The sequence below is a fragment of the Takifugu rubripes genome, chromosome 15 (genome assembly GCF_901000725.2).
Source record: "Takifugu rubripes chromosome 15, fTakRub1.2, whole genome shotgun sequence".
NCBI classification, from domain to species: Eukaryota; Metazoa; Chordata; class Actinopteri; order Tetraodontiformes; family Tetraodontidae; genus Takifugu; species Takifugu rubripes.
Genome location: NC_042299.1, coordinates 14,308,529 through 14,329,007, shown reverse-complemented (window position 1 = coordinate 14,329,007; position 20,479 = coordinate 14,308,529). Strand labels below are relative to the sequence as shown.

General features: G+C 50.8%; 1 protein-coding gene across 2 annotated transcripts; it reads left to right on the top strand.

Moving 5' to 3' along the window:
• The first annotated feature begins 1,033 nt into the window (after positions 1-1,033).
• ppp3ca (protein phosphatase 3, catalytic subunit, alpha isozyme) lies at positions 1,034-18,990 on the top strand. 2 transcript variants are annotated; one of them, XM_011611605.2, is made up of 14 exons: positions 1,035-1,329; positions 6,389-6,589; positions 9,403-9,527; positions 9,608-9,719; positions 9,806-9,951; positions 10,025-10,164; positions 13,171-13,248; positions 13,375-13,469; positions 15,185-15,310; positions 15,435-15,512; positions 15,826-15,910; positions 16,047-16,144; positions 16,772-16,822; positions 18,245-18,990. In XM_011611605.2, exons 1-14 carry the CDS (start codon positions 1,275-1,277, stop codon positions 18,421-18,423), a joined length of 1,569 nt encoding a protein of 522 aa, XP_011609907.2. In that variant the 5' UTR covers positions 1,035-1,274; the 3' UTR covers positions 18,424-18,990. The 2 variants fall into 2 exon arrangements, with proteins under 2 accessions (XP_029703850.1, XP_011609907.2); XM_029847990.1 differs by lacking the exon at positions 16,772-16,822 and having other exon boundaries at positions 1,034-1,329.
• The last annotated feature ends 1,489 nt before the right edge of the window (positions 18,991-20,479 follow it).

Sequence of the window (20,479 nt, the reverse complement as noted above, 5' to 3'; positions counted from 1 at the left end):
GTTCAGTGGGCGGTGAGATGTGAAGAATTTAAAAAAAATCAACCAAAAAACACATTAGCAGTCGGTTCGTGACGGAGTTAATCGTGAAGTTAAGTCGCCTGATCGGCGGATTAATTTACAGACGACGTTCTGTGGCTGTGACGTCATCGTAACCCCTAAAGACAGACGATAATTTTATTGAAATTACTTATTAATGTTCAGCCGGATGGCAGCTGCGTTGCATTAATGTACAGAAGACCTGAGACTTAAGTTAATCAAATTCATTCAATCTGTTTTTCTTTTTGTAAACTTGTAAGAGTTTAGGGCTGCATTAGAAAACAGTCAAACGGGTTGTAACAATATCAGCTTCAAAGCTAGAAAAAAAACACTCCGAGATCGGTTATCAGACAGTTTGAGGAGGAAATAAAACCGATAAGACAATAATGAGCATGTTATCAGGGCACGAGACAGCGCCCCCTGTCGGCGACCAGCGGCATCGCAGCCGATATCTGGTGTGTTTATTCCAATTCTATGTGGATGAAGGTAAAGCAAGAGGAGAGCGTCAGTAATGTTTGCTTTTTAGTATTTTGAGGGTCACTCTTTTCATTCATAAACGCGTTAATAATATGAATTCACATTTCATTTGAAAAAGAATCCGGCTCGAGGGAGACACGAGGCATAATAATCTAGTAAAAGCTGTAAAGACGCATGCGAAATGTGACGGGGATTCATTTGATATTTGCAATAATCCACTGTCGCTCCCGCAGCACAAACTGGCCGCATCCTGAACAACATAAACCGTGCACGCAGTAAGCCAATAAATCCCTGGAATCACGCATACCGGGGATGCGCGCGGGGCGTGCGTGGGGGGGGGCAACCCCGACTCTGCCTCAGCCTCCATCTGATGGTAACATCAGGCAGTCCCGTGAAACATTTGCGTGGGAGTTCCCTCCACCGCCATGTCGAGGCGGTGCAAATCTCTCTCTCTCTCTCTCTCTCTCTCTCCCTCCCTCTCTCCCCCCCCCCTCTCATCCTCCTCCCCCACATTAACAGCTTAGTACAGCAGCGGCGGCAGCAGCAGCTCCAGCAGTATCCAGCATCCATCCATCCATCCCTGCCTGCCTGCCTGCCTGGGGATCCGCAGACCTGCCCCGCGCACCACCGACGCACGGAGGGGGCGCATCGTCCGAGTGATGCCCCAGCTTCAGTCGCGTTTCGTCGACAAAGACCGGGAGTAGATTCCGAAGGGAGGAAGAGGGGGGGAAACGCTTCTGCCACAAGGACGGCAACTGCCCATGAAGATGTCCAACGCTGACATCGTCCTGAACGCCGCCGAGCGGGTGGTGAAATGTAAGTTAGCCTACATTTGCCACGGATGTTGCATAACAGCCCGAGTGTTCGCGGCCGTGCGGGGTGGGGGGGGGGTTTGGGGGTTTTTCATTTTATTTTGCAGAACATGGCCTTTTTACCGGGATGTCGTGCGCCAATGGTGCGTTCGCGGCCGCCCGGACGGTAGTGAGCGGGGCTTTGATGTTGATAAACAATTGTTTGTTGGGGGGTTGTTTTTTTTCTTCCGTGCACAGCCCCCGCCGCGCGTGCGGGAGAGCCTCGGAGCGGCGGCGCTGCACAGCAACACCTGCTTTTTCACAGCTGAAAATGTTTCCTTCCGAACCGATGCTGCTTCGGTTCGGGTTCTGGCCCAGATGGGCCCGTGATGCAGCAGGATTGCACCGGCTCTGGAGAAGGGGGCATTTAATGGGGTATTTCAGCAGGAGTGAGTCACGTTTTAATGTGATTAGCGGGGCAGAGCTAGAAGGGAGCCCCGGCAGCTGCGTTCAGAGGCGGCTGCTTCGTCTGAGAATTACGGTCCAACTCGGATCAATGGGGAATGATGAAGTGCTCACTCCGGTACCGTAACTCAGTTAGTTCTGCTCATTTCTGACCACGGAGCCGCTCACACACTCAGAACCGGGCCCTGGTTTATTCCCACGGTGGCCCAGTTGCTCCGCCAGCAATCAGCGTCAACGACTTTGTCCTCTTGGGCAACGAAATAGTAGAAAAACTACAAGTGACCCGCACAGTGAGACACGTGACCGGGGCCGCAGGCGCCACTCACGTCGTGCACGTACGCAAACGCCTTATTTCACCATTCCACTATCAGGTCCTTGTGCACATGTGCGGCGTGTTTGGGAAACACGTGATCCTGAATCGGACCCACGGTGGAACTAAGTGAAGGATGCAGGTGACCGGAAGTTACCGCACAGGTGACCGGAAGTTACCGCACACCCCCGTTTCACAGATCTCCTCCTCTAACGTCTTTACATCCAATACAAAGTGATAAAACAGCCCCCCCCCCAGTAAAAACTGCCGCTGATGCGTTCCTGTGTTGTGAGGCAGCCGCGCGACTGTGTGGGCATCAGGAGGCGTATTCAGGTCAGTTATTTCCGGCTCCGCGTCCACCTGAGAACCATCTTCCTTCTGATCTGCGCGTTCTCCTCGCACACACTGACGTTAGTCTTCATCTCCGTGCGTGGCGGCGGCTGTATCCTTAAAGAATCCCCCCCCCCCCCCCCCCCCCCCCCCCAAACGTGACGCTTCATCCATTATTTGATGGTTCCAAAGCGGAAGTTTTGAATAAATCATCCCGCGACAACAAACGCGTGCGCCGGAGAGCCACGCGGACGCGCCACGGGCTCGCGCTCTCACCCGAGTGGGAAGATGAGGCCGTGCTGGACCTCTCAAACGTGCACCCCCTCGTTAGTCCCATCACATGAACGCGTGCCAGGCCAGTCAGGGACAGCACGCGCTTATAACGTGCGCTATCCAGCACAAAGTGCGTGTTGCAGACGCGCTTCTTCACATTTAATTAGATCTGAAGCTCCACTGGTGTTCTGCAACAATGCTGCTCTGCTGCTGCTCTGCTGCTGCTGCTGCTCTGCTGCTGCTGCTGCTGCTCTGCTGCTGCTCTCTGCTGCTCTGCTGCTGCTCTGCTGCTGTGCTGCTGCTGCTGCTGATGCTCTGCTGCTGCTGCTGCTCTGCTGCTGCTGATGCTGTGCTCTGCTGCTGCTCTGCTGCTGCTGCGCTGCTGCTGCTCTGCTGCTGCTGCTCTGCTGCTGCTCTGCTGCTTGCTGCTCTGCTGCTGCTGCTTGCTGCTGCTTGCTGCTGCTCTGCTGCTGCTGCTCTGCTGCTCTGCTGCTGCTGCTGCTCTGCTGCTGCTCTGCTGCTGCTCTGCTGCTGCTGCTCTGCTGCTGCTCTGCTGCTGCTGCTCTGCTGCTACTCTGCTGCTGCTGCTCTGCTGCTGCTGCTGCTCTGCTGCTGCTCTGCTGCTGCTCTGCTGCTGCTGCTCTGCTGCTGCTCTGCTGCTGCTGCTCTGCTGCTACTCTGCTGCTGCTGCTCTGTGATGCTGCTGCTGCTGCTGCTCTGCTGCTGCTGTCTGCTGATGCTCTGCTGCTGCTGCTCTGCTGCTGCTGCTCTGCTCTGTGCTGCTCTGCTGCTGCTCTGCTGCTGCTGCTGCTGCTGCTGTTGCTGCTGCTGCTTGATGCTGTGCTCTGCTGCGATCTGCTGCTGCTGCTCTGCGTGCTGCTGCTCTGCTGCTGTGCTGCTGCTGCTGCTGCTCTGCTGATGCTGCTCTGCTGCTGATGCTGCTTGCTGTTGCTGCTGATGCTCTGCTGCTGCTGTGCTCTGCTGCTGCTGCTGATGCTGCTGCTGCTTGCTGTTGCTGTGCTGCTATGTGCTGCTGCTGCTGCTTGTGCTGCTCTGCTGATGCTGCTGCTGCTGTTGCTGCGCTGCTCTGCTGCTGCTGCTGCTGCTGCTCTGCTGCTGCTCTGCACTGCTGCTCTGCACTGCTGCTGCTGCTACTGCTGCTGCTCTGCTGCTCCTGCTATCTGCTGCTGCTCTGCTACTGCTGCTGCCTGCTACTGCTGCCTGCTGCTGCTGCTACTGCTGCTGCTGCCTCTGCTCTGCTGCTCTGCTCTGCTGCTGCTCTGCTGCTGCTGCTCTACTGCTGCTGCTGCTCTGCTGCTGCTGCTCTGCTGCTGCTGTTGCTGCTCTGCTGCTGCTCTGCTGCTGCTCTGCTGCTGCTGCTGCTCTGCTGCTGCTGCTCTGCTGCTCTGCTACTGCTGCTGCTGCTGTTGCTGCTCTGCTGCTGCTGTTGCCCGGCAACATACAGTATTTCATAGTTCAACTCCGCCTGGGTGCCAAGCAGAAGTCGGCTCATTTCATCTCCCCACATGCTGTAATCTATAACGGCGTGCTAATGCATCTCCATGCACGCTCGGTGACAGGCGTTGAAGTGGCGTATGTATTATATATGTCCTTCCTGGAGCATCTTCAGCGCGATGATATCGTCCTTTTACTCCGTTTCGGTTCATTTTTCCAGTTTAAATGAGCGCGAGGGTTCGGGCGATGTATAGAGCTCAGCAACACGCATTTATGATGGCTCCTTGGCTTTAAGGCTCCAACATGACCTATAGTTTACATATTTATCTCCAAGCAAATGCTCATCGATAGGCATCAGAACCAGGAGTGTATATGTAGTCGTGTGCATTTAAAGACTCATATGGCTGCTGCTAAAACAGGAAAAGTGTGCTAAAACAGCAAGAAGTTGCTCTTATATTTCCTTTAGATAAAGATATACGCTTCCATACATCGGCCAGCCCTGTGAGCAGGATGACTCTGGTTTTGTTCAGGAGCTTTGCTCCATCTTGGGTTTTTGTTTTTGTGGTTTTTAAAAGAATGAGACTGAAGTCATCAACGAGGCTGAGACCTGAGCGGCGACCGTGCCGAGTGTGTGCCGGCTGGGGAAGTGTCAGAGGAGGCGTCGCCACCGCAGATGCACACTTTCACACTGTGAAGCGTTTTCGTCCCATTAAATTTGCTCGCCCCGGCTCGCCTCATTATCCCGAGAACAGCGGCTTTGAGATTTCTCAAGTCAAGCATTCATTATTAAAGAGCAGGTTGATGGTGTTCAGTTTAAGTCTCAGCCTCGAGACTCTTCTTTTCTCCCCTTTTTCCTTCATTATCTCTGGATTTGGCTCTGCTGTGGCTCTGTTTGCACATATAGCATCCTATATACCGGTACTGCATCACAGGACTGGTTTGTAGAACCAGAGAATAGATGGTTTCTAAAATGTTTTACATTTTAAAAAAGCACCTGTATCAGCCAGCTCAGGTGCCTTTCGCAGCCAGGAGCCACCCTGTGATAAAGATACCTACGTGCCAACTTTACAAAAATAGATAAAACGCGCCGCTAGTGCCACAACTAGCTTAGCTAACATCTGCCACAGCGTTCCACTACTGATAATACCTTCTGTCACTACTGACAAACGTCTGCAGGAACCTTGATTATTATTATATTATATTTACCTGTGCCCTGTAGCTTTAAGCTCCCTTTGTTTGCGCGAATACTGTACAGCAATAGTGGGTTAGCTGAATTTAGCCACAGTTTGACTGGATGCTAATAGCAGCTTACTGAAAAAGGGCTATTTGTGCTGAACATTAATTTACAGTCCTGGTTTATTTGTGTGAAATGAGCACAATTGCACTCTTTCATCAAGGTTGCGTTACGCCCAAATGAAGCCGGTCGTTTCTCGACAGTTCAAAAGAGATCGTCGAGCCAGATGATGTGTAGATTAATGCTAATACACAGCGCCACCCGAGCTGAGCAGGCACAGATCAGCACCAGATGCAGGGAAGAACCTCAGCAGCCACTGGAGCAGTGATCTCCGGTTGGATTTCACAGTAAGTCTGTTGAGTAGGTGACTGGCGCATTTTAATGGCCACGGGCTGCAGCAATCCAAGGAAAGTGCTGGATGAACAGAGCATTTAGGCGTTAGCCGAGCTTCAGAGCTCAGAAAAAGACTTAACATCCATCCGTACACGGGGAGAAAAACACTATTATCATCTGACTTTGCTTGTTTCACGTGTCAGCTGGCGAACGTGTTTGCATTGTAAAACTAGCCGCCCTCAGAAAGGCCCTAATTTTCTGTTCCGTGCTGTCGGCTCCCCTCTTAAATAAGTAATGCTGTAATCTGAGTAACTTATTCATCATTTTATTCCTGTGTGCTTATTGTACAAATGTAAACCCGGCAGAAAGGGACGTAACCATATGTCACACGCAATGCACACATTTGCATTAATGTCTCATTTTCATGCTAAAGATGCTGTATAATGCATGAGCAGCAGCGCGGCGAGGCCTGCCGGCCAAACACAGGCGAGCCTTTTCATCAAGCGGCGTCTCTGCCCGACTTCCTTCATCGTTCGCAGCGATTCTGTAACGTTGCGTCTTTTCCCCGCATCGGATCCGGCAATGTGGCGGTATCGCCCCGTCGTCATGGCGACAGCGATGCCACCCACCCACTCGTCCACCTCCTGGTTGAAATGTCACCGTGTGCATGTGCTCTGTCCTCAGCCGTCCCCTTCCCTCTGAGTCACCGCCTCACCATGAAGGAGGTGTTCGACGGCGAAGGGAAGCCCCGCGTTGACCTGCTGAAGGCCCACCTGACCAAGGAGGGCCGCGTGGAGGAGGCCGTGTCGCTGCGCATCATCAACGAGGGGGCGGCCATCCTGCGTCAGGAGAAAACCATCCTGGACATCGACGCGCCCGTCACAGGTGTGCTGCCGCACGGCAGGTCGCGACCTCCGGGTCAGGATGTGTTTCGATGTCACGCGGGGGTTGAACGAGTCCGTTTGTGGTGGTTCGGCACCCGTTAGCCTCCCTCGCCGATACCCGTTCAGACGGAATCGTTTCGCTCAAGCTGAGGAGAGAACTGAAGTGAGGAAGGCGCTATTGTGCACGATAGGAGCGCACGTGAGTGCACTAACTGTCGCTTTTCAAGCAGACTCATCATCCTTCTCTCTCTGGGGCTTTTTAATCACCAAAATCAAACAAACTCAACTCATATTTGCATTGCAAAGAAGCCAAAATGTCTCTTTGTGTGGCGCTCCGGAGCGTTCCGAGCTCCTTCCTGCTTGGACGGGATTGTAAATGGATGTATTTTTAACCTCCGTGTTGGCTAAAAATACCCACAAAGTCTAATTTAGTACAAAGAGTTTGAGACTTGCATCATAGCAGGAAGGTTGTGGGTTCAACACCAGCTCAGGCTTTTGTGTGGGGAGGTGTTGCTGGTCCTCCTCACCTCAGGATGGAGGGAGGGATGGAAGGAGGAGAGGAGGGAGGGAGGGAGGGAGGAGAGGAGAGGAGAGGAGGGAGGGAGGTGAGCAGGGAGGTAGGGATAGAGGAGGGAGGGAGGGAGGAGAGGAGGGAGGGGGGAGAGGATGAAGGGATGGAGGAGAGGAGGGAGGGAGGGAAGAAGGAGGGGAGGGAGGAAGGGAGGGAGGAGAGGAGGGAGGGAGGAGAGGAGGGAGGGGGGAGAGGATGAAGGGATGGAGGAGAGGAGGGAGGGAGGGAAGAAGGAGGGGAGGAAGGGAGGGAGGAGAGGAGTGAGGGAGGGAGGAGAGGAGGGAGGGGGGAGATGATGAAGGGATGGAGGAGAGGAGGGAGGGAGGGAAGAAGGAGGGGAGGGAGGAAGGGAGGGAGGAGAGGAGGGAGGGAGGAGAGGAGGGAGGGAGGGATAGAGGAGGGAGGGAGGAGGAAGGGAGGGAGGAGAGGAGGGAGGGAGGAGAGGATGAAGGGATGGAGGAGAGGAGGGAGGTGAGGAGGGATGGAGGAGAGGAGGAAGGGAGGAGACGAGGGAGGGAGGAGAGGAGGAAGGGAGGGAAGAGGGAGGGAGGAGAGGATGAAGGGATGGAGGAGAGGAGGGAGGGAGGGATAGAGGAGGGAGGGAGGGAGGAGAGGAGGGATGGAGGAGAGGAAAGAGGGAGGAGAGGAGGAAGGGATGGAGGAGAGGAAAGGAGGAAGGAAGGGAGGAGAGGAGTGAGGGAGGGAGGAGAGAGGGGGGGATGAGGGAGGGGGGGGAGAAAGGAGGGATGGAGGAGAGGAGGGAGGAGACTGGTGTGACTGGTGAGACTGGTGTGACTGGTGTTCCTGGTGACCGCTGGGTTTAGCCAGTTAACATGGGACGGATTTAACAACTCTATATGCTGAGGTCACATGTGCGTGTTAATATATGAACCACAACAGCTGTTTAGGGGGAATTCTGAGTGTATAGTTCAGGTGCACAGGTGGCCTTAAACGCACCGTCTACGTGACACGTCTGACTACGGTGTCACCACAGCGGCTGTGTGCGTGTGTGTGTGTGTGTGTGTGTGTGTGTGGGAAGGCGATGTGCAGCGGTCCGTTATTAGCCACGCTCTTGTGAATCTTGACGTGCACGGCTCCTCTCACATGTGCGCATGTGTGCCTCTGATTGCTTTAGTCACACAGGCAGTCTCCCACTCACAGCGCTCTGAGCTCTGAGTGGGCGAAGGCCACTGTGGAGCTGATGGGGGGGGGGGGGGCAGAGAGAGGGGGGGGCAGAGAGAGAGGGGGGCAGAGAGAGGGGGCAGAGAGAGGGGGCAGAGAGAGGGGGGCAGAGAGAGAGAGGGGGGAGATGGAGGATGGGTGGAAGAGAAGCAGAAAGAGGGAGATGATAATGAAAAACTGAAGGCAGTGATGGAAATGAGACGTAGGTCTGGGCCACAGTGTTGAGCTGCAGGGAAACATGGTTAGATTAGGGGTTAGGTAGGGTTAGGTTAGGGGTTAGGTTAGGTAGGGTTAGGTCAGGTTAGGTTAGGTAGGGTTAGGTTAGGGATTAGGTAGGGTCAGGTTAAGTAGGGTTAGGTTAGGGGTTAGGTAGGGTTAGGTTAGGTAGGGTTAGGTTAGGGTTAGGTTAGGTAGGGTTAGGTAGGGTTAGGTTAGGGGTTAGGTAGGGTTAGGGGTTAGGTTAGGGTTAGGTTCGGTAGGGTTAGGTAGGGTTAGGTTAGGGGTTAGGTAGGGTTAGGTTAGGTTAGGGTTTGGTAGGGTTAGGTTAGGTTAGGTTAGGCAGAGTTAGGTAGGGTTAGGTTAGGTTAGGCAGAGTTAGGTAGGGTTAGGTCAGGTTAGTTAGGGTTAGGTTAGGTTAGGCAGAGTTAGGTAGGGTTAGGTCAGGTTAGTTAGGGTTAGGTTAGGTAGGGTTGGGTTAGGCAGAGTTAGGTAGGGTTAGGTCAGGTTAGTTAGGGTTAGGTTAGGTAGGGTTAGGTTAGGCAGAGTTAGGTAGGGTTAGGTTAAGTTAGGTAGGGTTAGGTTAGGTTAGGCAGAGTTAGGTAGGGTTAGGTTAGGGGTTAGGTTAGGGTTAGGTTAGGTTAGGCAGAGTTAGGTAGGGTTAGGTTAGGTTAGGGGTTAGGTTAGGGTTTGGTAGGGTTAGGTTAGGTTAGGTTAGGCAGAGTTAGGTAGGGTTAGGTTAGGTTAGGCAGAGTTAGGTAGGGTTAGGTTAGGTTAGGCAGAGTTAGGTAGGGTTAGGACCTAATCACTCCCGTTCTTTCTGAACTCTGCTGGTTATCTTCCAGTCTGCGGCGACATCCACGGGCAGTTCTTTGATCTGATGAAGCTCTTTGAAGTGGGAGGATCACCGGCCACCACGCGTTACCTGTTCCTCGGGGATTACGTCGACCGCGGCTACTTCAGTATCGAGGTAAAGTGGGCGGGGCCAGGGGGGAGCCCCCAGGTCGGCCCCGCGGGCCCCGTCTGACTGTCCCTTTGCTTTCGTTGCAGTGCGTTTTATACCTGTGGTCGCTGAAGATCCTCTACCCAAAGACGCTATTTTTACTCCGTGGAAATCATGAATGTAGACATTTGACGGAATATTTCACTTTCAAGCAAGAATGTGAGTACGCTCGCCCCCGTTATGGGGGGGTGTTGGGGGTGATGCCTGACCTTTCTGGAGTGATCCCGCGTGTCTTGTGTCTCCAGGTAAAATCAAGTACTCGGAGCAGGTTTACGACGCGTGCATGGACGCGTTCGACTGCCTTCCGCTGGCGGCGCTCATGAACCAACAGTTCCTGTGCGTCCACGGCGGACTCTCCCCTGAAATACACACTTTAGACGACATTAAAAAGGTATGAAGCTCCTCCCGCACCAGCCGGGCCGGACCGAACCTGCTCTAAAAGCCAGAATCTCTGCTTGTTTCAGCTGGATCGGTTCAAGGAGCCGCCGGCCTTCGGGCCCATGTGCGACCTGCTGTGGTCCGACCCCCTGGAGGACTTCGGCAATGAGAAGACCCAAGAGTATTTCAGCCACAACACGGTGCGAGGCTGCTCATACTTCTACAGGTCAGTCACGTCTCCACGTTGATCGACCCAAACGTACAGAGATAAGGACAGAGGACAGGAAGAGGAGCGAGTGCTCCTGTGATAGAGGGGGGGGGGGGGGGTTCTTAATGAAGGTTGAAAACCAGCAGCAATGTGGGGGCGAGGAAAAAGGAAAGCTGGGAGATTTATCCCTCTGGTTCCCCCCCATCCCTCCCCACCCCCCAGGTTGCTGTGAAAGCTTAGCGGCTCCTTTTTCTCTGAAGCTTCGGTCGGTTTATTAGGCGGGGAACTATTTTACCTGGACGTCAGATTTAAAACAACCCAGCGGATTCCCACGAGAGGCGGCGCTCCTCGGCGGGCAGCTGAGCCTTTTCATCCCCCCTTTGGCTGCTGTTAAACAACAGGTCCGAAGAAAGCGTTTATCGGCCGTGCACGAGGAGCAGGATTAGGCTCTAGATGTGTGGGGGATGTAGCGATAATAGCCGTCACTTTCCCCGCGGCTCGGCTCTGCTTTCGCTCCCAAGCCTGCCCCCCCCATCACTGCGTCTCCTGCCAGTACAGCACAGGTACAGGTGCAACACATGGGGCGCAGCAATCTGACCCAGCTGGTGGAGGCAGCACAATGAAACACGTGTAGCATGTTGCTAATTAGCATTCTAGGGAAGGTCTGTTTTACCTCGCTTTCCACCTGATGTCTGGTTGTGGGGGGGCGACAGCACAGCAGCCGTCCCACGGCGGGGCCTCCGACTCTGTCAGACTCCCCATAATCCTTGTTTGCTTTGAACCAACGCAGAGTTGATACCTTCGTGCGGGAGTCAGGTAGCTCAGGAATGTTTACCGTCTCTCCTGAACTGAATCGGGGGCAGGAAAAGGTCAAAATCCCGAATGTGATGCGATTGGTTGTGGCGCTTCCGCGAGGTCGACTGTTGCCGGCCACAATCTGTCAGGTTGTGTCACCGTTTGTTCGATATTTGTGTTTATTTTTCTGCAGCATTTAGGAAGGGATATTCTTCCAGGGGTATGTTTCCTATATATAAACCACAGGACGCGTATGTAATGACACCCATCCGGACAGGAAGCTCTTCTCACGGGGAAGAACAAAAACAAACCTCTCGCTTTCACACACCACAACGCCGCACTCCCATTTCTCTGTGGCTCCTTCGCTCGTACTCACTTGTCAGATTTCTTGCGTGCTTTCTTCTCACTCACAGGCTCGCAACACATAATTGTGTGTTTTCACACAGGGGGGAGAAGGAATGCAAGCTGCAAGCAGGCAGTGTGTGTGTGTGTGTGAGTGTGAGTGTGTGAGTGTGTGTGTGTGTGTGTGTGAGTGTGTGAGTGCCCGCGCCCTCATGTTGGTCGATAGATGCTGTGGGAGCCGACAGAAAATAAAACGCTCCGTGCACTTCTCAGATCTGTATTTTTATGTAATTTTTGGCAAACGTGCACAGCGCCGAGCTCAGGAACAAGAGGCGTTTGTGCACCCAGCGTTAGCACTTTATATCGAACCCTTCAGAGCAGCACTGGCTTCGCACCAACGTTCCGCACATCAGCCACGGAGGGATGAGTTACAGCACGTCCGTGCTAGCGCGTAACGCGGCTATTCCTGTCATTTATGTAGCGGCCGCCATGGGAATGCTAATCATGTGACCCAGATAAATGGGGATGGCACAGTTTCGCCAGGTGCCCAGGGCACAGCGGTCTCCTTGTTTTTCTTCCAGCACAAACCTTTGAGCACTTTAATATTTTAAACACTAAATATTTTAAGCACTTTTGAAAGTTTGATGGGTCCGTGGATAGCGGTGGCTGTAGGGAAGCAGCAGCTGGGAGCAGGAAGGGTGTGTTGTGTGGTACCGCATGTCTGCAGGACAAATGAATGTCCTCCATCCTTTTAGGGATAAAGACTAGACAGCAAATTACTGGTTTAAGAGGTCTGACACGTTGGAGAATCAAGGTCGTGGTATAAAGATTTACGGAATAATAAACCCAAAAGTGTCACAATGTCAATAAAGAGTTTGATGAAGGTCTTGAAGTCAGTGCAGCCAAATCGAACACAATTAACACAAAGTGTCAGTTTCAATCCAGGCTAGCAAGTTAGCGGAATAGTTAGGCTAATACAGATGCACCAACGTTGGGAGGAGGAACTTTTGGTTTTCTGCTGATAGTTTTCCTTTGAAAAGGCTGTTCGGAGTCGCGCAGCTACTTCCAAGTAAAGCAAACACAAAGGAGTTCAGAACTCTGAACCTGCTGGGATGTGACAGATTGAGGTCCTGTTGAATTGAGGACATTCATTTCCACATTCTAAAAAGAGCTAATGTATCTAAAATTTCTCCAGTGAACCCAGGAGACGCAGGCTGGGGGCACGGTACACTTTAGGGATGACATAACACCACCTTCTCCGTATTACAAAACATTCCAGAGAGAGAGAGAGAGGGAGAGCGCTGCTACATCCGGGCCCGACCGCTCTGCTCAGCGTGCAGGCCGCGACACAGCTCGGAAGCCCAAATTGACACTTTGGAAGTTGTGTTGTTTTCATCATCTCTCTTGACAGGACAGCTCATCGTCCATCTGACCTGAAAAACACCACATGACTTTGGAGGACGGTCAGCAGCGGCGTGACGACAGTTTCCATCCGTCTTTAGGAAACGCTTCGGTTCCGGAAAGTCGGAACATTTACAACACATCGTAACTTCTGGATTCCGTTCACACGGAACATTATTAATGTCAACATTTGGGGGGGGGCAGAGTCAGGCGCTAATTGCACTTCCGCCGCTGCGTTACCGTGCGTGTTGCTGTGGCCTCGGCCTCCTGCCGGAGTCGCCTCGCACGCTTGGCTTCCCTTCAGGTATTTTCCTGTCCGGTTTGAGCCAGAGGGCAGGAACCTCTCGCTGGTTTGCCTGTTTTTCCTGCAGGTAGCAGCTTGATTTTCTTTTTCACGCGCTTGCGTCATCCTCCGCCAGAATTCACTTTCCGTGCGCGCAGATTTACATCCTGTCACGGAACTGATGCCTCGCCCTTTCTTCCCAGTTACCCAGCGGTGTGTGAGTTCTTACAGAGCAATAACCTATTATCCATCATCCGAGCGCACGAGGCACAAGATGCGGGGTAGGTCCTCCAGGCACGCAAATAACATAACTAGCATCCACCTTCACGCGCACGCTAAGGAAGCTCTCCCTCTTTCCCTCTTTTCTCCTTTCCCCCTTTCCCAACTTGGGCCCGACCTCCTTGAAGTTACCGGATGTATCGTAAAAGTCAGACCACGGGATTCCCGTCCCTCATCACCATCTTCTCAGCGCCAAACTACCTGGACGTTTACAACAACAAAGGTGAGGAAAACTACTTTTGCATCTCGTGGTGTCACTCGGAGGCGTGCGTGCGCGTGTGTGTGCGTGGTATTTACTGCTGCTCTGTAAAAAGGTGTGTGTCAGAGGTTGCCTTACACCCACACCCACACACACACACACACACACACACGCTCTTCTTTTGGCACTGCTCAAGAGCTGGAGCTGCAAATGCTGCCCCCTGCAGGTCTGGATAAAATGGCACCGACAACGCCGTTGTAAAATGGGTCAGATTAACAGAACCGACTTATATTTAATATTCTATGACATTGATGCTTCATGACAGGCCGCGCTTTTATTCACATTATTCAACCTAATCACAACCTTTACTTCGACTCGTTATATAAGTGATCGGACTGAAACGCTGCCTCCAGACATCGGCAACATCTCTGAATGCGTTGCTGTGGTAACACTGTAGGCATGAGTGCATAGGCTAAAGATAAAGCATGAGGAATTCCAGCTGAAGTCACCTTGCGAGCCTCTGACTTCCTGTTTCTGTTTAGATGTTCTTCTGGTCTGGTTTTTCTATTAAAACCATGTTTTGTGTTTTTGTTTTCGATGGGAGCTGCAACCTCATGTGACACGCGAGCGCGTTGCCTCCCTGTTAGCTCCTGCTCAGCTACTTTATGTGTGGACGGCCAAGGTGACAGTCTTCTTTCCTGAGGTTTAGTAGCAGTTAATTGTGTTTCTCATTTGTGATACAGATTTATTTGATAATCAGACGTAACACAGATGTTAGCTTTTGGATTGCTGGACTAGATGTCCGAGCCACGACTAAAAAACAGCAAATAATGTATTTGTATTAAAATCGGGGGTCGACGGCCAGGGTATGTAGAACCAAGATGGTGTTCAGTGGAGGTTGTGCCTTAAAAAAAAGATTAAAATCTTCGGTGCTGCTGTATTAAACTCCATTTAAGAGCCCACAATAGCATGCATGGGTTAAGGTAACTGCATTTAGCTTGCGAGCGGCAGTCAGAATGCATCAGGGAGCACTCGTTTGTATTCTCAGATCTGTGTCTTGGTTGCTATGGGCTATGGGAGATGGGGCGCGTGGGAGGGACTGTCGGCATCGCTGACTGTCTCCATGTGGCGTTATTCCTCTTGATCTAACAGTGTCAGCAACCCCTGGCCTCAGCTAGCCCATCTAGCGGTTGGATATATCGTTCCACTCCGTCTCTGCTCTCCTCCCTGCAAGCGCAGACGGAGGATGTTTAGAAAACTGAAAATAAAATAAAAACTTGTGCACTGTTTAATGTGGGGACATGAAAGATTGTAAAATCCGCAGCCTGCCGTTGCTCCGAGCGGGCCTTGTTATGCAAGATAGATTCACATAAGATGATATTACATAACCGAATTCTGCGTTCTATTGAAGGTTTTTCCTATAAAAACCATAAATGTCACCCCTGCTGTGATGATTGGCTACTTCTGTGTGTGCGTACGAGCCTCTGCATACATACAAATACACACACTCGTTTAGGCTAATCTGTACATCCACAGTTCTTTAATTCAGCTCATTCGCTACAATCAAGCCTGCTAATGACCAGCTGGGTGATGAGGAGGAAACAGACATAAACATCATACATGCAGATGCATCAGTAATACTAGAGAGGTCAGGGACTCTGGGGTGAGCGAGAGGGACCAGAAGCTCCACCAGCTGTAGCTTAAACGCTGCTTCTCCTGCCTGTTCTGCTTCCCAACAGCTGCTGTACTCAAATATGAAAACAATGTCATGAACATCCGGCAGTTCAACTGTTCCCCTCACCCCTACTGGCTGCCCAACTTCATGGACGTCTTCACCTGGTCTCTGCCGTTTGTCGGAGAAAAAGGTATCGTTGGTGCGCATGTGTATGTGTGTGTGTGTGTGTGAGAGAGAGAGAGAGAGAGAGAGAGAGAGAGCCCGGCTCTGGGGCTATCCTCCCCTTTCACCTGCCTTTTATTGCTCTCCTCCAGTCACAGAAATGCTGGTGAATGTGCTGAGCATCTGCTCCGACGATGAACTCATGAATGACGAAGATGAGATCTTTGACGGTGAGTTTTGACGGGAATCAGCCAAAACTTAACGCCGGGCCGGTTTGTTGCGCTGCGGCGCGCGCTCGCGGGGGTTCTGATTCATTCTGTGCAGCCGTGGTGACGCGAAGGCTCACCTCAGCATGTAATTACGCCACTGTTCTCCAACAGCCTATGGCCTGTGATTGCATTCATGAAAATCACATATAATCAGAGTATTTGATGTCTTATAAAAAAGCCCAGCAAACAGTTTCCTGTGGATTTCATGGGCTTTGACGACGGCCTCTTTTACGCCCGTGAAGCCGCTAATAACATTCATTTCATTTCTTTTCAGCCAATGCAGCTGCGGCGCGCAAGGAGGTTATCAAAAACAAGATCCGAGCCATTGGGAAGATGGCCAAAATGTTCTCGGTGCTCAGGTAGCCACGGCGTTTGCGTGCGTGGACGTGGGACTGTGAGGGGGGGGAGGGGGTGTGCGGCGGCCCTGTGGAGTTTCTGTTTCAAGGGGTTGACCAAAGTTTCCTGAGCCGTTTGTCTGTCGGCGTGTTTCTGCAGAGAGGAGAGCGAGAATGTGTTGACGCTTAAGGGCCTGACGCCCACTGGCATGCTGCCGAGCGGAGTTCTCTCTGGAGGCAGACAGACGCTGCAGAGCGGTGAGTACGCGGCGCAGCTCCTCGCTAGCCTTTACTCCATCTTGTTTGGTCAGTTCCTTCATCACCGTCTCAGTCCTGCCTGCCACACCCCCGCCCGCCCCCCCCCCCCCCCCCCCCTCTGAATTTAACGCAGACCAGTGGGCTTTGTCTTAGACGTTTGCAGCTATTTTGTGTATTACGGGTGAAATATTACCAGAGCAAAACTTGTTATCTGATCCTCATGTTTGCACCATAGCAGTGTCCCAGTTACAGCGGGTGCACCTGTTAAAGAAAAAAAAAATGGTTACATGAACTTTTTCAAGATGTAAAATGAAATATTTAGCTTCAGGCCCGAAGCGGTGGTTCCTCCCCCACCGACGATCGATCACTCTCCACTCAGCCTGTCGCTCCTCCCATCTCACGGTCTCTGTCGCTCTCTTTCTATGGATCATCCCTGGCATCCGTCTTATGGCTCACTCTCTCCGTACTAATGCATGTCGCACTCCTCTGAGTTTGGCTGCGTTGCCGGTCAACACGTGTACCTCGTTGTGGCCCGGCCCGAGCCGCTGAATCCCTGGAGGGAGGCTGCATTTGGCATTTGCATGGCTTTATCAGGAGTAACCTGCTACCCTCCTCCTCCCCCCTCAGCCACCATTGAAGCCATTGAAGCACTCGAGCCGCATGATGAGGACAGAGAAGGTAAACCCGCGCTCCACCTCCAACCACCCCTCTCAACATACGGGTCAGGGTTTCCTGCTACAAGTGCCACAATCAACACACACAGAAATAGCTCCAGCCGGCCAGATTTCGCGGGGCAGAACCAGAACAGTCGGCAGTGAGGTTGATCAGAAGTAATGGGAATATTACTGCAGGGAGGAAGCGTGGGAAGAGATGCAGACGTCTCTCAGCTGCTGGTGCGGGTGTTTATACAGTCAGTACATTTACAGAACAACAAGGGCCAGTGTCTCTCGAGCCCCTATAAACTGTGACGCTGCCCTTTCTGAAGTGCACGAGTACATGCGCGATAAAGAACCACACGCAGATGTTATCTGTTTCCCTTATATTCAGCAGCATCTACTAGCCAGCAGATCACAACTACGGTCGGTTTCCTGAAGTGCGCGTTTGGCGCGGGGGAAATTGCCACTTATTCTCAGTTTCTATGACAACCGAGGGATAATATCTAGGTGACTTACACAGGGCGAACACTGGGGCGAAAATGTCAACTCTCAGGGGGCCGATAGTTAAACAGAGCTAAGCTAAAGTTGACCTGCACACAAACTGATGGCAGATGATGCTAACGGTGGCGTTGCTAATAGTGGCCTTATTTCCACTATGTTTAGTTCTGTTTTGTGATTTTCTGTTACTAAATTCCCCTCGAAGACAAATGAAATCCAAGGCTACGTATCAGTGTCCTTGTTCTCACTCCGTCTCTGCCTACAACAAGCTGCAAAGTCAAGTGCTGCTAAGAGGTGCATGATTAAAGTACTTCATTGTGTTCTCTTTTTTTTAAGCTTGTAAATGCCCTCCATCCAGTTCTTAAAAGTGGTGCATGCACGAGAACAAGAGACAGCTCAGAACATCAGCATTAAATATGCATCCCGAGCTCCTTGTGATGTCTGAAATAATCCCTGCTCGTTTACCGAGACCCTTCAGTTTGAGACGGCGATTCGCAGCATTATCATTTCTTACTTTTCAATTTGCACATGAACGTTTTTTTCTCCACAATCACTGGCAGGAAATGGTTCTTTTCCCAAAGGTAAGTCGGATACGTCGCTACGAGTCTGCGAGAACCCTGCGCAAGTGTTATTTTCTGCCACGTGACGCCAGGAACAGACAAGAAAACGCCATAGTTGGAGACGTTTACGCATGCAGACGATGTGCCGCTGTTACCTTCTAAAAATACCCGTCTCCTTTCTGCATTTTTAAAGCCTTTGTCGTGCACAAACGCAAGTGACAAACGGGATCTTTGAAGTGTCTGTCTCGCGACCGTGCGCGAGTCAAAACAAGACGCCACACGTAGCGGCGCTCATTCGTCAGCGAAACCGATCGGACGTCTCGGCTGCGGCGAAACGGCATCAGGAACGCTTTGGCCTAATCCCGCTGTGCGTTTTCTCCCTGTAGCCATCCGTGGGTTCTCCCCACAGCACAAGATCACCAGCTTCGAGGAGGCCAAGGGCCTGGACCGCATCAACGAGCGCATGCCGCCTCGCAGGGACGGGGTGAACCACGTGGGTCACTCCATGGGGAAGATGAACATGTCGGAGGCGAACGGCACGGATGACAACAGCAACATCCAGTGACGTGCTGTCTGAGACTCGGAGCGTCTCACTTTGGGAATTCAGGCCTCTGCATAGAAATAAAACAGGCCCACAGACGGAACATGAACTCTGCAACCAAACCACAACGGGGCGAACGGTAATTTTTTTCCCATGACAGCACGTCACCGCACAGCAGGGGGAGGGGGAAGCTGGGGGTCACGCCGGGTGGCGGCCTGGCCGGATGGAGGTTGTTTCTGCCTGTTCCTCCCTTTCCCAGTCATAACGGGCTGAACGGCTGACGGCCGCGTTGCTCCGAGAGCGGACAGACGTCTGCTCCCCCATCACAAAGCCTGACAGGAAATAGATTGGCAGTATCCACGCTACGCTCATGCTTAATTACTCGTTAATTACATGCTTATTGCGACATCCTCACGGAGTCACGCCACGAGCATCGGACATGTTTACTTCCACGCGTTGCTGGTGTTCACGGCGACCCAAACAGATCAGCCCAAGTGCGCGCTTGTTAAAAATGCTGACTAATCTCACCACTTCATTTACGTCCGTATTTTAGCCTCTTTACTTGCTTACACCCCCCCCCCCCCCCCCCCCCCCCCCCCCCCCCCCACCAATCTGAGCTTTAGAAACCAAAATCTAAAGACGACCCAATTGGAAAAAGTCTTCGGTAACCCCAGACGTTGGCGCCCTTTGACCTTTCTCAGTTCCAGTGCGTTTTCATGCCTCAGAGCCGCACAAAGGAGGAAATTCTACAAATTTATGACAGAAGAACCAGCTTAGATTAGATGTTCTGGGGGGAGAATCGACTTTCTAATGCTTATTTTTGTGATTAAAAAGAAAAAGAGCATCCTTCATACGCATTAGTTGTGTCATAGATCATATATGTATTATAAATTTTCTATACATTTCCTATTGAGTACTAAAGTGCACCCACACTGTGATCCAAATTTAGCATCAGTTGCCACGTTCAAATACGATCTTTTGGACTCCCGAAAGGACGAGGAGGCAAACAGGAAAATTCTCCTCCAAATCAGATAAACTGGGATTATAGCGAATGCCTCAAGCGACACATACTATCACATCGATTTCTAGGGTTTCCTTTCATAATTAATATTTTTTCTACTTTGTATTTCATCTTTCTATTTATGAAAAATATCCGTGAACTGAGGATGGATTAAAAAGTGGTTTTTAACACAGCATCCATGGTATGGAACGCATCAATGCATGCAACTGAGTTCCTAATTGTTATGTGAGATTATAATTGTGATAGTTGTGTTTCAAATAGTAAATTTGAATGATTTTATTTTTTGAATTATACTTGTAGTTTCATTTGTCTTGTTTTATACATTTTATAAATAGGCTTCCTTTGAATGATTTGGTCTGGGGTTTTTTTCATTGTTATTTATTACCACTGCTTTTAATTTTATATTGATTTATTATATCCTTTTGCGGTCTGAAGCCTTGCGTTCATTTACTTATTTATTTTGATTTTTTGTACAGAAAATGTTCAATAGCGTGAATGAATATAATCTCAGTGAACAGCATCTTTCAGGCTGCCAAAGCATGATAGCATGGTTTTCAGATGTAAATGAAATGGACACTAAGAAAATCATGTGTCACACTTGAGTTTAACTGGAACATTGTACTCTGGTTATATTTACTGCTGATATATTGTTACGATTTAGCTTATGGTTATTTTCCTTTCTCTGGTTCTGGTTCTTGTATGGTCTACATGCATATTTCAACCAACGAATATAATGGATTTTATCTCGCAACATTTTTTATTATCTATGGAAATATGGTTTCGCATTTGACTTCCTAAATGATGCACACATTGTAAGCATGCCCTATGGGACAAATCACATTTTTTTACTCTTGAATAAAATATGCATGAACAAAAAAAAAAGAAGAAGAAGAAGCTTAATTTGTTACTTGTGAAAGTTTGTTTTTAATTTGATTTTCATTTAGATTTACAAAATAATAATGGTTTACCTGGAAAGTTAGTTGATTCAAATTCTCAATCAAAACGAGAATCAAACTGATTAAACTTTTTTTTGCTACTCTGCAAAGATTCTCACTCATA

Excerpts from the sequence above, each read along its gene's own strand:
- ppp3ca (XM_011611605.2), top strand. The coding sequence starts at position 1,275 with ATGAAGATGTCCAACGCTGACATCGTCCTGAACGCCGCCGAGCGGGTG. Across the intron at positions 9,528-9,607 it reads GCGGCTACTTCAGTATCGAG|TGCGTTTTATACCTGTGGTC; the intron begins GTAAAGTGGGCG and ends CTTTCGTTGCAG. Across the intron at positions 10,165-13,170 it reads GGCTGCTCATACTTCTACAG|TTACCCAGCGGTGTGTGAGT; the intron begins GTCAGTCACGTC and ends CTTTCTTCCCAG.